We start from the raw sequence: 14000 nt of genomic DNA on the forward strand, positions 1-14000 counted from the left end.
AAACGTGTGAAAGTTGAAATTCCTTCTTTCTTGCAACTTCCCCAGCTTCTCTTCCAGACTCAACTCCTGTCACTTGCAAACCACCTTTTAATGCTTGGAGGTGAAAAACAAATCTCGATCTATTGTAGTTACATACATCAGAAATGTTGCCTGTTTAACAAACCCGGTTGATAAGCACTTGAAAACTTGGGGGAGCTTGTCATCTGACGAGTGGTTGAGGGTTTTGGTTCTGTTCAGGATGCAGTTTAGAAGGATGGGAGGGAATGTCATTGAAACTTTCAGAATACTGAGAGACCTGGAAGGATTGCACATGGAATGGAGAAGATGTTTCCACTAGTAGGAGAGATTAGGACATGCCGGCGCAGTCGCACAGTGAAGAGACCAACCTTTAGAACTAAGGTAAGAAAGAATTTCTTCAGTCAGGGAGTTGCTCATCTGTGGAAAACATTGCAGAAAGCCATCGAGGCCAAGTCATTCGGTCTATTTAAGATATATAGAGAGAAGGGTTCTTGATTAATAAGAGGATCAAGGGTACCAGAAGAAGGCTGGCAATTGGGCTTGAGAAACATCACAGTCAGAATTGAATGGCAACGCAGACTCAGCAGGTCGAATGAGCTAATTCTGCCCCTATATCTCATAGTCTTATGGATCCACACTAAATACTTCAATGTTCGTTTTGTGAGTAAGCCATTTCTGGGTGCAAGTGCTTATTTACAATGTCTTTAATTTTTGCCTTATATATTCAGGAAGGCAAATGCAATGTTGGCATTTATTTTGAATGTAAAAACAGGGCTGTATCTCTGAGGCTTTGTAAGGCTCTGGTCAGGTCGTACTTGGAGAGCTGCGTGCAGATTTGTGTCCTATATCTCAGGAAGGATGTACTGTCCCTGGAATGGGTTCAGAGGAGATTCACGACAGTTATCCCAGGAATGGAAAGCGAAACATATAGGGAACGTTTGAGGAATCCAGAACTATATTCATTGGAGTTTAGAAGGATGAGGGGTGATCTAATTGAAACTTTCAGAATACTGAATGGCCTGGACAGAGTGGATGTTGGGAAGATGCGTCCATTGATAGGAGAGACGAGGACCCGAGGGGACGGTCTTAGAATAAAGAGGAGACCTTTTCAATTGAAGATTTGGAGAAACATCTTCAGCCAGAGAGTGTTGAATCTATGAAATTCACTGCCACAGAAGGCTGTGGAGGCCAGGACATTTAAAACTGAGACAGATAGGTTCCTGTTTATCAAGGGGATCAAGGGCTATGGGGAGAAAGCAGGAGAATGATGTTGAGGAACTTATCACCCATGACTGAATGGCAGAACAGATTCAATGGGCTGAATGGCCTAATTTCTGCTCCTATGTCTGATGGTCTTATGGTCTTAATGAATTGCAGGTCCAAAACCTTTGACAGCCCAAACTCTGAGAAAGATGAAGAACCAAGTTCACCAAAAGCGACTGCAGAAATCTCAAAGTAAGTTTCATCCTTCTGTGCTTCATTCATAATACATAATATGAAAAGAAATTGCTGTGAATATAGTAGCTCCTGAAAGATTATGTCACCATTCGAGATGATAAAAATCACATTAAAGAAACAGCTTTACTCCCTCCGAGGCCATTGCCAGTAATTAAATCAATGACACATTTCAGCCTTTGATCTATAGAAAACATTCAAAAATGTTCAGTGAAAATTTGATTGGCCCTCAACATCCAGACCTTGGTGGTCTAACTTGCAACAATGCTAAACTGCGAAACCTCCCACCTCCCCTCAAATGCACCAGCCTACGTAACTGGAGTGACCTACATATTTTCTCTGAAAATTTGGAAAGCAAACCATCTAGTGTAGTCATTCGTCTGGACTTTGACCAATTGGGGACTTGAAATACAGAGCATTTTGGGATTCAGTATTTATTTTCAATGTTTATAAGTCAGTTGTAGATGCAGATCCTTTCCTTAATTTGTGCTTCATGAGCACTTGCAGCTGCAGATATTTTGGCCGTATAGATTGTCGGGTGGGTGGGAACCAAAGTTTGCCAGGCATCTGTGTAACCATGAGGAAGCAAGGTTGATCGGAAATAATTTTGATGTGTTTTAATTCTGCTTCATTTGGAATGCAGCAGTGTGAAAAAGGAATGATGGAGAATCATTGATTTCAAATTTTTTGTTGCAATGTAATGAATGCCACTCCAGACTATAGCAATCACATTAAAGTGGCTGCTGGACTGCCTCCCTGGAAAATTTATAACAGAGACATTTGCCTTAAATGATAGCATCACCATTGAAGCATCCAAAACACTGAGATGGGAAATTGTTTTCAGATCAATATTGAGGTTATATTTCTGGACAATGTGGCTCTGGTAAAAAATATGAAAGAAATGGGTTAATCTCCTCTACCCCACCTCAGCACTTCTCTTTGTTCCTCTTTCCTGCTTCAGCTGCACCCTCCCTACAAACTTCCTCCAAGTTCATTGAAGTGTCCTCCAAACTTCCGTGACATTTGAATAAATATTCCTACAATTAAGAAGTGACCTGCTCCCCGTGTCCGAGCCTTGGTATTTCTCCCATACAATATTGCCATTGAATAGTTTGCGTTTTTAATTATCTAATCTGGCCATCTGCCATGTGCATCCATGAAGTCAGGCACTTTCCCAAGTCAGAGACCTGGAAATAATCCTGACCTTATTTTGTCCAAATCTTTAACTAAACTCAGAACTATTAAAGGAGCAGGAAAGAAAAATGAATAAAATTAATTTTTCAGCAAAACAGCCACTGGTGACTAATCTGACATTAAGCTTCAGTGAATTTGAGCAATGACAAATTCCTACATCAGGGCTCCGAATCAAACTTTGAGTTACAAGCTGTGCTTGTGAGGGTTGAATTGTCAATAGTCTGTAAAGAGCTTGAGTTTCTTTGTCAGAGATGAGGAAGTTAAACTTAAATCGTCTCTTTTGGGATATTTATTGTCTGTCCCAGTGCAGAGGTTCTTTATTTGACATCTTTACATCTCATCTACCCACTGGCTCCCCCTCACAGCCAAAAATCCCAATGTTGATAAGAGTGCCAAAAATTAAAATTGTGATCACATGCACAATTAAAATGATTTATTTGGTGTTTTGTGACCAGTTGCAGCTGTGAAAATGTTGACATGTCACACTGTGTAGTGGGTGGAATCCTAAGTTTGTCAGAAACTGAAAGAGTAATTGACAAGTAAATTTGATGTGACGTCAGATTAAACCTGTTGTACAGTATTTGGGATCTAATACTGTGAAAGGAAACTGTTGGGATTTGCTGTAAGATTATGTCAGGGTTGCTTCAGGAAGATACCCCAATTGGCAGTGCAGTGAGCACCAGTCCAGACAATAGCAATCACATGAAGCAACTGCTTGACTGCTTCTGCAATGTTTGGCTTATTTTGGGAGGTGAGATAATGTTGAATTAGCATAAGGCTTTCAAAGCTTTTCAGTGGTAGATTGAATTTTGCTTGTCTTTCAGTATTTAGTTCTTGCATAGCCCAGAAACAACTTTCAACAAGGGTGAAATACTGAAGAAATGGCTTTCTCTCCTTTTTGCCCTGCTCTGTCTCTTCCAAGCCCCACCCCAGGACTGCCTCAATATGAAGACCTGTGGGCATCCTGTGGAAGTCAAAACAATCCATCTCTCAAGACTGTGATTTTTTTGTGTTGAATTGGGTTGGATTTAATTCTGGACGAGTTTGCCTGTTCTAAATGACTTAATTTGTCCTCTTTGATCAATTGCAGTTTTGGAAATGTTGACAGTGCAAATGGTGAGGAAAATGGAAGTTGTGGTTCTTTAGGATCCAGCGAAATAATTGCTAAGTAAGTTTAACTGCATGCATGACAAAGTGAATCATTATTCAGAATATGACCAAGCGGTAGGAAATGGCTGGGGAGCTAGCAGTTTGTGCAATGTTGTACAGCCATCAAATGGTAATAGCCCAGAGACAATGATTTGATAATGTTTGTACCAGCTCTCAAAGAGGGACTTGCCGATGTTCAGTCCTAAATCCCTTTACTGTGTAACACTGCGAAACATCTCCTTTCGAAAATTGTAGCTCACTTTTGAAGACCCCATTTGAAGCTGCATCCACCACACTATTAGGTCGAGCTTTTCAGTTCCTAAATAGGCTATTTAATAAAAAATCCTTGTCACCATTGGTTCTTCTTGCTGATCATCTTAAATCAGTGTCCTTTTCTTCTTAAGCCTTCTGTCACAAGGAACCGATTGTTCTTATCCATTCTAACCAAATCCGTCATGATTTTGGACACTTTTAAAACCACTTTTTAGTCTTCTCCAAGAGCAGCCGGAGCTTCTTCAGCCTCTCCACAGGGCTGTCTAGTTTTCATCTCTGGTAATATTTTTTGTGAATGTTTTGTGCACCCTCTCAAATCCCTTCCTGAGGTGTGGTTGGTAAATACCAGAGTTGAAGGCAAATCAGGAGTATTTTTAAATAAACATTTGTCAGAACATATTTGTTTTTCATACAATGCTCCAATTTTTAAAGTTCAGAATCCTGATGATATCTTCAACCTGCACTACCACTTCTATAATTATTGTGCGCACACATACACACACTATCGATCAAATATCAGACATGGATCATTTCAGGAAGCACCATATCATAAGATATTTATTTTGGCTCCAGAAGAGAGGAAGGAACAATCCAGAATAATTTTGATTTGGAGGAGGTCCAACTTCAAAAGGAGCAAGAAGGTGTTTGCTGCAAGTAAATTTGAACACAAGTTCAGGCATTTACTGACATGAAACAGCAGTCTGTCTTACAGCAGGAGGTTGTTTAGTGACAGTCTCAGAATGTTCCCACAAGCAGGAGAGAGTAGCAAATGGTACAAATGATGAGGATTATTGATGACCCCAATATGTACAGAGTGAAATATAGGTACTTCAGAAGGGAAGTGTAGAAGGAAAGGAGACTGGCAAACATTTTCAGGTGCCTTGCAGCATTCAGTAATCTCTTGCTAAATGTGGATTTGCATGTGTAAGAGATTTAAAGTTCCCACAAAAAAATGTGCCATATTAATGCAGTCAGAATGATTTCACGGGCAATACACAACTGTTCTAATTTTCAAAATGAAAAAAAGAGTTGTGGAAATCCCAGTGTGTGACATTCATTCTGCTTCCCCGACATTTACATTAGATTTTATTTTCTCGAAGATGAACTTCTAACTATTTTGAGCCCCCCCATTTCCTGCAGGAATCCTTGACAACATCCTGTGATGAACTTGTTTGTTTACGACAAGGCAAAGCAATCCTTCGGTTCTCCTGTTTTGTGCCCCTATCCCCTTCCAATATCCCTGATCCCAAATGGTGGCACAAATCATGATTAAGCACCCCGCTAGTGGTTTGGGACAGAAGTGAATAAAACAGACTCACAAAACATCATGCAGAAGCCGGTGGCCACGTATTTCTGATTAATTTTTCGCAATAATGAAGTGATTTTGATCCAGTACAACACAAAGTTTAAAAAATGCGGTGAATGAGTTAGGATGACGACTAGACTTTGGTATTAAAGATAAACAGTGATGTTGACTTCCTTCCATACTTTTTATGTAGTTTGGAGCTTCCTGAAACAATGTTTGGGATGTATAAGTTACTGCATGCAGTGAATGGAAAATTGTTATTGTCATTGAAAAAAGTCTGTCAATTTCTGTCAGTCTGTGTTGGGCATAACAATCAAAGTTTGGAAGCTGAATGCAGTATGAGGAGCCTTTTTGCAAAACTGAAATGTTGGTCAAATGAATGTCTGTTTACAACTGAAATATGCAGGAGTACCGCAATTCTGTAATAGTGGGTGAAATGTTTTTCAAATGGCATTAGTGATGTCACCTCTTGTCACCTCAGTTTTTTTTAATACATTATTTTTCTAAATGTTGGTGAGTATTTAACAGTTTATGCAATTCACAAATTTTTTTTGGGGTAACTGATCAAAACTTAGTTCGGGGACAAAGCGATTCTCACCACTGCTGACCTTCTATTGATGTGCCTCTGACATTACAGGGACACTCCAGGGATGAAAAGTTTCACAAATGCGCTATGCTTATAAAATTTGAGAAGATCAGCAAATAACCAGCGGTGATTAGATTTTTCTTCAAAGCAGTAAGCTAATGAGCTGGCTTTCATGAACCCAGTGGATTGCAGAAATCGATCCAGCTGGACCTTTCAAAAGGGAATTTGGGTTTCTCTTTTTGCCTGTGGCCAAAATATTCTCTTTCTTTGCCCAAGTAAATAAATGTTCCAGCAGAATAATTCCACCAATAAGCTTTTGAGTTTTAAAGAAAAAGATGACCCATACTTGCCCTCGAATTTTAAACATGACAGCTCACTCATGTGTCTCACATTATCTCTCAGAGGTTCAATAGTGCATAAAGATTCTTTGCAGGTTATTACTTTCTTATTTGCTTTTGTGCTATGCCTGTAGTCATCTTTGATGATGGTATTCTTTTAAAGGTCAAGTGAAAAATTTGTAAAACCAAGGAATCTCAGCAAAATGTGGTTTGTTGAAATTTGAGGAGGTTGGTTCTCATTAAACTGTGAGATAGCTCTGGTTAAGACAATCATCTGTTATATTTACTAACTCCTCCTTTCACAGTGTAGCTGTTTATTACTTTGGCTGCTTAGATCTCTAACTTGTCCATTGTCTTTTGGTGAAAGTCTCCATCTGCAGGGAGATTCTTGGAGTTTTTAAAAAGTCGAGAACAAAATGGCTTCCATGCCATTCGAAAGTTCAAATCCATTTTACCAATTGGACAGATGTTGTGTTTAAGATTAGTGTTTGAGTCAACCATTTTAATTCGGCTAAAAGATCATCATAATTCAATGGATGCTAATAGTATCCATTCACCTTACACACATCCCACATTTCAGGATTTTCCTATATCCGTAGTGAAAGGGAGAAACAGGCTGACTCAATGCTACAGTTATTTTGGTTTTCTGTAATTCGATCCAAGGAATTCATCCCTTTTTGCATGAGTGTTCTCATTTACTGAGGTGTTTATTTGAGACAGCGAATTAACTGGAGCTCAAAATTGTTTGGATCACATAATTTCAATATAATTTTAATAATCTGTTTCTGCCCAAGTTTTCCAAGTATTGACGAACAGTCGATGACTTACGAAGGAATGAATTTATGACTGACAGATTTGCTGAAGAGACAAAGATGCATTAAAAAAATAACCTCAGAGAAGGTTGGAATACTGCAGAGAAAGAGAGGTTGAGCAAGTAGTCAAAGATCTGACAAAAGACAATAGTACATGGGTAAATTTGAAGTCCATTTTGGTAGGAAGAATAGCAGTTTTTATTATTGAAGGAGATTGCATAGCTCTGATTTAGAGTGGATTCTGGGTATCCTCATGCATGAATCACAAATTGCTTATGTACAGATACATTAAGTAATCAGGAAAGCAAATAAATGTTTTCATGTTATCATGAAGGAATTTAAGCACTAAAGTAGGGATCACTGGTGAGCCCATATCGTGAATGATATTCTTTGTATTGGTCAGTCTTTTTTAAGGACGGACGTAAATATATGAGAGGCAGTTCAGAGCAGGTTTATCAGAATAATAAAGAGACTAAGTGACTTGCCTCACAAGGAAAATTTGCATAGGCAAGTCTTGCATCAGTCGATGTTTAGGGAGGAAGGTACAATGTGATTGAAAGAAAAAAACCTGAGCATTTGTACAGGGTAGATATGGAGACAATGTTTCCTTTTACAGAAGAGCCTAGAATGAAGGGTGAGTGTCTAAAATTCAGTGGTTGTCAAATTAAAACAGTGATTTTTAAAAAATCTCAAAATGTGGATATTCTTTTAAGTTTTCTTCCTGTAATGATGGTAAAAGCAGAGCACTGGAATATTGTAAATGCAAAGATAAACAGATACTTGTTGAGAGAGAAGGGGTGAAAGGTCATTAGGAGAGGCAGGAATGTAGATTTGAAATTACGATCAGATGAGACAAAACCACATTGAATGTTTTACTCTTCTCTGTGGCAGGGGATGAGGCAGGTATGCTGTAAAATGCCAAATTGGAGTTTCAATGCAAAGTTTTAACAAACTTGGTAATCAAGGCTTCAAATGCCGAAACCCTGAACGTTCAGATGTTTTTCAGTGGCTGAATGCAAATTGCAGATTCAAGCTTGTTTAAAATCACTTAGTTTGTGCTGTCTGACCAATTGCAGATATGGAAGCTTTGACACCTCAGAGGCAGAAGAGATTCCAGTAATCGATTCAGTGAGCACAAAGTAAGCTTTAGTCTAATGTGTGACTTAATTAAGTTTCATCCAAAATACAACAATGTTAAAAAACCTGCTGGCACTTCCTGTAAGATCTGTGGAGGGCCTTCCTCCCACAGCAATGCAGCAAACACTAGACAGCAGCAGTCACATGAACAAAGTTGTTTGATTGTATCAAAAATCTACACAGATTTTGTTTGTTTAAAAAGAAAAGTTGTATCAACAGAAAAGATCCAGAAGTGTTCAGTGAAAAATTGCTTATCCATTCACTATTCAGATCTCCATTTGTCGCCAAACATTTAGATAGCTGAACTCTAAATTAAGGATACAACACGTCGAAGAATTGAGGTTCCGACCTCCTCCCCTCCCCTCAGTCTGCCTGTGCTGTCTTTCAAATCTCCTGTGAAGGTTTTGAAGAAAAACCTACTGCTGTCCATGAACACACTAAACCTGGAGGGTGATCTTTTTCATAAAAACAGTTGACAAAAGGATGAAATAGAGGCAGAGCTGCAATCTTTTCTTTGCTGTCATTACAGTTGGCATTGCCGAGCTTATACAAAAGAGATTTGCAGGCCAATGTCCACTGCAGGAGCTGAGGAACTCTAATATTTACCAGAGAGACAGACAGACACAAGTGGCTGTCAGCTGGTGACGTGATTCATGCCCAGTGAGTCATTAAACCAGCTACTTTGCCCACCGCTGACAATACAGTATAATGGTGCAAAAGAGAGTTCAGTTTTCCTCCTGAATTCCCCTCCACTTTGCCAAGAATGTCATGTCTCAGGCCAAGGCCAGTTGACTTGGGACATTAAGCCCTGTATGTAGAGACGCTGTCTGAAGTTCTTCACTGGAAAGTTGGTTGCCTTTCTATATTTGGGCCTGGAGCTCTTTGTTTGAGATATTTGTAGACTTTGCAACAAATATAAAATGTTGAAGAAATGGATTTGTTGCATCCTTCTCTCTCTCTCTCTCCCTTTACTTCCACACTCCAGTCTCACGGTCTTATCCTGCAAACTATCGTTGAGGGTTTTGGGGAGACCAATCACCATATTCTGTAGTTGCGTCTTGACCCGTTGTTAGAAAATTAGCTGTCAATGGCACGAAATGCCGACTCAATGTCTTTCAGGTGTATGAAGATAATTTTCTTGTTGATGTGGATGTTTGCTCAAATTTACTTGATAACACTTTTAGGACCATTTGCAGATCACCTGACAGTGCAAACTACAAGGTAGATGGGAGACCGTGCACTCTAAAATCTGTCATGAAAGAGTAAATTTGAATACAAAAAGTGGTTAAGGTTTTGCTTTATTCAGAGTACAAGGAATACAAAGGAAACTGCCGATGAGCTGAGAATTACTGGGTACAAGGATTTATTTAAAATGACATTCTTCACAACTAATTTCAGCAGCGGGAACAATGCTAACATTCCGAGCTGTGAGGAGGTTGAAAATCCAATTCCTCCAGAGACAGTTGCTGAGATCAGAAAGTAAGTATTGATCCAATGTGTGAGGAAATGATGCTTTAATCAGAATACAACTATGTGAAGGGCAACTGCTGGAGGTCTGGCATTTTCAGGAACATTACGTAGAGGCTATCTCCCGAAACTGAGCAGCATCTGTGGAGAGAAAGCAGAGTGGGCGCTTTGAGTTGAGGTTCCCCTGTTCAGAACTTTGCATCTCTGAAGAAGTGTCGCTTGGCTCAACTTGAACTCTGTTTTCTGTCTGCAGATGCTGCAAAACCTGTAGAGTTTCTCCAGCAACGTCTGCCTTTCTTTCAGATTGTCTGCGTCCGTAGTTTGTTCTTTTACATTAAAGAAACAGTTGGCTGTTGTTCTAATATTTGCTCTGTTCCTAGTGTTGTAAAAAGAAATTTTAGATGGAAGCTTGTGGTTCATGCTGCAGGCCTTCTGCTGGATCTGAAACCTGGAGGCCTTGGCCGATTCCAACGGTAACCAATACAGAGATTGCTGCCGGCGTTACTCACCAGTTGACGGTTTGGCTCAGTTTTGACAGCTGCTGGTCCAGAGAAAGGGATGGCAGATCAGCATCTTTCTCAGCCCAACTGTTAATGCTGATTGTCACTGAGGTTGTGTAGGTGGGCGCCATCAGGGAAATGAGGGAGGCAGTCCTTAGAAGTCAAGGAGAGTCCAGGTGTCAAAGAGAACGGGCCCATGTCAATATAGCTTTGCAATGTGTTGGTGGCAAACCCCCTCCCTGCCATTATCCTAATCCTCTCACTTCCAATTTAATTGCCAGTGAATAATTGGGCATGCATTACACACGATCTTTAATGGAATGTTTCTTTTCCAAACATTGGACTATGCCATGCAGGTAAACGTATTGAAAAACTTGACTCTCTAACTCTCTGCTTTCCAGTGTTATTACATGCCCCACCTCCCCCCATTGCCCAAAAATAAACAGACCGTGGTGTTCTGAAAACTTGTGTGAAAGGTGAAATTCCTTCTTCCTTGCAGCTTCCCCCCAGCTACTCTTCCAGACTCAGTCACAATCACTTGTATACCACCAGTTAAAACTTGGAGGGGGAAAACAAATCACGATCTATTGTAGTTATACACATCAGAAATGTTGCCTGTTTAACAAATCCAGTTGATAAGTACTTGAAAACTTGAGAGGGCTTCTCATTTGAAGAGTGGTTGAGGGTTTTGGTTCTGTACAGGATGGAGTTTAGAAGGATGGGTTGGAATTTCGTTGAAACTTACAGCATACTGAGAGGCCTGGAAGGATTGCACGTGGAACGGAGAAGATGCTTCCACGAGTAGGAGAGATTAGGACATGCGGGCACAGTCGTGGAGTGAAGAGACCAACCATTAGAACTCAGGTCAGAAAGAATTTCTTCAGTCAAGGAGTGGCTAATCTGAGGAAAACATTGCAGGAAGCCATGGAGGCCAAGTCATTAGGTCTATTTAAGATAGAGAGAGAGAAGCATTCTTGATTAATAAGAGGATCAAGGTTTCGAGAAGAAGGCTGGAAATTGGGCTTGAGAAAGATCTCAGCCAGAATCAAATGGCAAAACAGACTCAGTAGGCCGAATGAGCTATTCCTGCCCCCAAAACTTATGGCCTTATGGATTCCACATGAAATTTTTCAATGTTCGTTTTGTAAGGAAGCCATTTCTGGGTGCAAGTGCTTGTTTACAATGTCTTTAATTTTTGCCTTATATAGTCAGGAAGGCAAATGTAATGTTGGCATTTATTTTGAAAGGACTTGAATGTAACAGCAGGGCTGTACCTCTGAGGCTTTATGAGGCTCTGGTCAGGCCATACTTGGAGTACTGTGTACAGACTTGGGCCCCGTATCTCAGGAAGTATGCACTGTACCTGGAACGGGTTCAGAGGAGGTTCATGAGAAAGGTCCAGGGAATGGAAAGCTTAAAATATGAGGAACATTTGAGGACTGTGAGACTACACTCATTGGAGATTAGATGGATGAGGGGTATCTAATTGAAACTTTCAGAATACTGAATGGCCTGGACAGAGTGGATGTTGGGAAGATGCTTTCATTGGTAGGAGAGACTAGGACCCAAGGGCCCACATTTAGAATAAAGAGGAGATCTTTTCAAATGGAGATTTGGAGAAACTTTTTCAGCCAGAGAGTGTTGAATTTGTGAAAGTCACTGCCACAGAAGGCTGTGGGGGCCAGGTCATTGAGTACATATAAACTGAGACAGATTATCGAGGGGATTAAGGGTTATGGGGAGAAAGCAGGAGAATGGTGTTGAGGAACTTATCACACATGACTGAATGGCAGAACTGACTCAATGGGCCGAATGGCCTAATTTCTGCTCCAATGTCTGATGGTCTTATGGTCTTAATGAATTGCAGGTCCAAAACCTTTGACAGCCCAAACTCTGATAAAGTTGAAGAACCAAGTTCACCGAAAGCGACTGCAGAAAATTCAAAGTAAGTTTCTTCCTTCTGTGCTTCATTCGTAATACATACCATGAAAAGAAATTGCTGTGAATATAGTAGCTCTTGAAAGATTATGTCGCCATTCGAGACGATAAAAATCACATTAAAGAAACAGCTTTATTCCCTCCGAGGCCATTGCCAGTAATTAAATCAATGACACATTTCAGCCTTTGATCTATAGAAAACATTCAAAAATGTTCAGTGAAAATTTGATTGGCCCTCAACATCCAGACCTTGGTGGTCTAACTTGCAACAATGCTAAACTGCGAAACCTCCCACCTCCCCTCAAATGCACCAGCCTATGTAACTGGAGTGACCGACATAGTTTCTCTGAAAATTTGGAAAGCAAACCATCCAGTGTAGTCATTCATCTGGACTTTAACCGAATGAGGACTTGAAATACTGAGCATTTTGGGCTTCAAAATTTATTTTCAGTGTTTATAAATCAGTTGTAGATGCAAATCCTTTTCTTAATTTGTGCTTCATGAGCACTTGCAGCTGCAGATATTTTGGCCGTATAGATTGTCGGGTGGGTGGGAATCAAAGTTTGCCAGGCATCTGTGTAACCATGAGGAAGCAAGGTTGATCGGAAATAATTTTGATGTGTTTTAATTCTGCTTCATTTGGAATGCAGCAGTGTGAAAAGAGAATGATGGGGAACCATTGATTTCTTCAAAATTTTTAGTGCAATGTGATGAGTGCCACTCCAGACGAGAGCAGTCACAAATTACAATCCGACCCCACCACCCAAGACATTTTTCCATCCCCTCCCCTGTCTGCTTTCCGGAGAGACCACTCTCTCCGTGACTCCCTTGTTCGCTCCACACTGCCCTCCAACCCCACCACACCCGGCACCTTCCCCTGCAACCGCAGGAAATGCTACACTTGTCCCCACACCTCCTCCCTCACCCCTATCACAGGCCCCAAGATGACATTCCACATTAAGCAGAGGTTCACCTGCACATCTGCCAATGTGGTATACTGCATCCACTGTACCCGGTGCGGCTTCCTCTACATTGGGGAAACCAAGCGGAGGCTTGGGGACCGCTTTGCAGAACACCTCCGCTAGGTTCGCAACAAACAACTGCACCTCCCAGTCGCAAACCATTTCCACTCCCCCTCCCATTCTCTTGATGACATGTCCATCATGGGCCTCCTGCACTGCCACAATGATGCCACCCGAAGGTTGCAGGAACAGCAACTCATATTCCGCCTGGGAACCCTGCAGCCATATGGTATCAATGTGGACTTCACCAGTTTCAAAATCTCCCCTTCCCCTACTGCATCCCTAAACCAGCCCAGTTCATCCCCTCCCCCCACTGCACCACACAACCAGCCCAGCTCTTCCCCCCCACCCACTGCATCCCAAAACCAGTCCAACCTGTCTCTGCCTCCCTAACCGGTTCTTCCTCTCACCCATCCCTTCCTCCCACCCCAAGCCGCACCCCCAGCTACCTACTAACCTCATCCCACCTCCTTGACCTGTCCGTCTTCCCTGGACTGACCTATCCCCTCCCTACCTCCCCACCTACACCCTCTCCACCTATCTTCTTTACTCTCCATCTTCGGTCCGCCTCCCCCTCTCTCCCTATTTATTCCAGTTCCCTCCCCCCATCCCCCTCTCTGATGAAGGGTCTAGGCCCGAAACGTCAGCTTTTGTGCACCTGAGATGCTGCTTGGCCTGCTGTGTTCATCCAGCCTCACATTTTGTTGTCTTGGAATCTCCAGCATCTGCAGTTCCCATTATCTCTCTCACAATAAAGTGTCTGCTGGGCTGCCTCCCTGGAAAATTTATAACAGAGACAGTTGTC

At 41.3% G+C, this 14000-nt stretch overlaps 1 protein-coding gene across 1 annotated transcript in view; it reads left to right on the forward strand.

The window, feature by feature from the left end:
* The window catches only part of LOC132209481 (ral guanine nucleotide dissociation stimulator-like 1), a 60408-nt gene that overhangs the window by 21198 nt on the left and 25210 nt on the right, over nt 1-14000 (forward strand). The window contains exons 9-10 of the mRNA XM_059644526.1: nt 1396-1473; nt 12103-12180. Coding sequence (XP_059500509.1) covers nt 1396-1473; nt 12103-12180 — 156 coding nt within the window. The remainder of the gene's footprint in view (nt 1-1395; nt 1474-12102; nt 12181-14000) is intronic.

Source organism: Stegostoma tigrinum, unplaced genomic scaffold, assembly GCF_030684315.1.
Source record: "Stegostoma tigrinum isolate sSteTig4 unplaced genomic scaffold, sSteTig4.hap1 scaffold_99, whole genome shotgun sequence".
Taxonomy (NCBI): domain Eukaryota; kingdom Metazoa; phylum Chordata; class Chondrichthyes; order Orectolobiformes; family Stegostomatidae; genus Stegostoma; species Stegostoma tigrinum.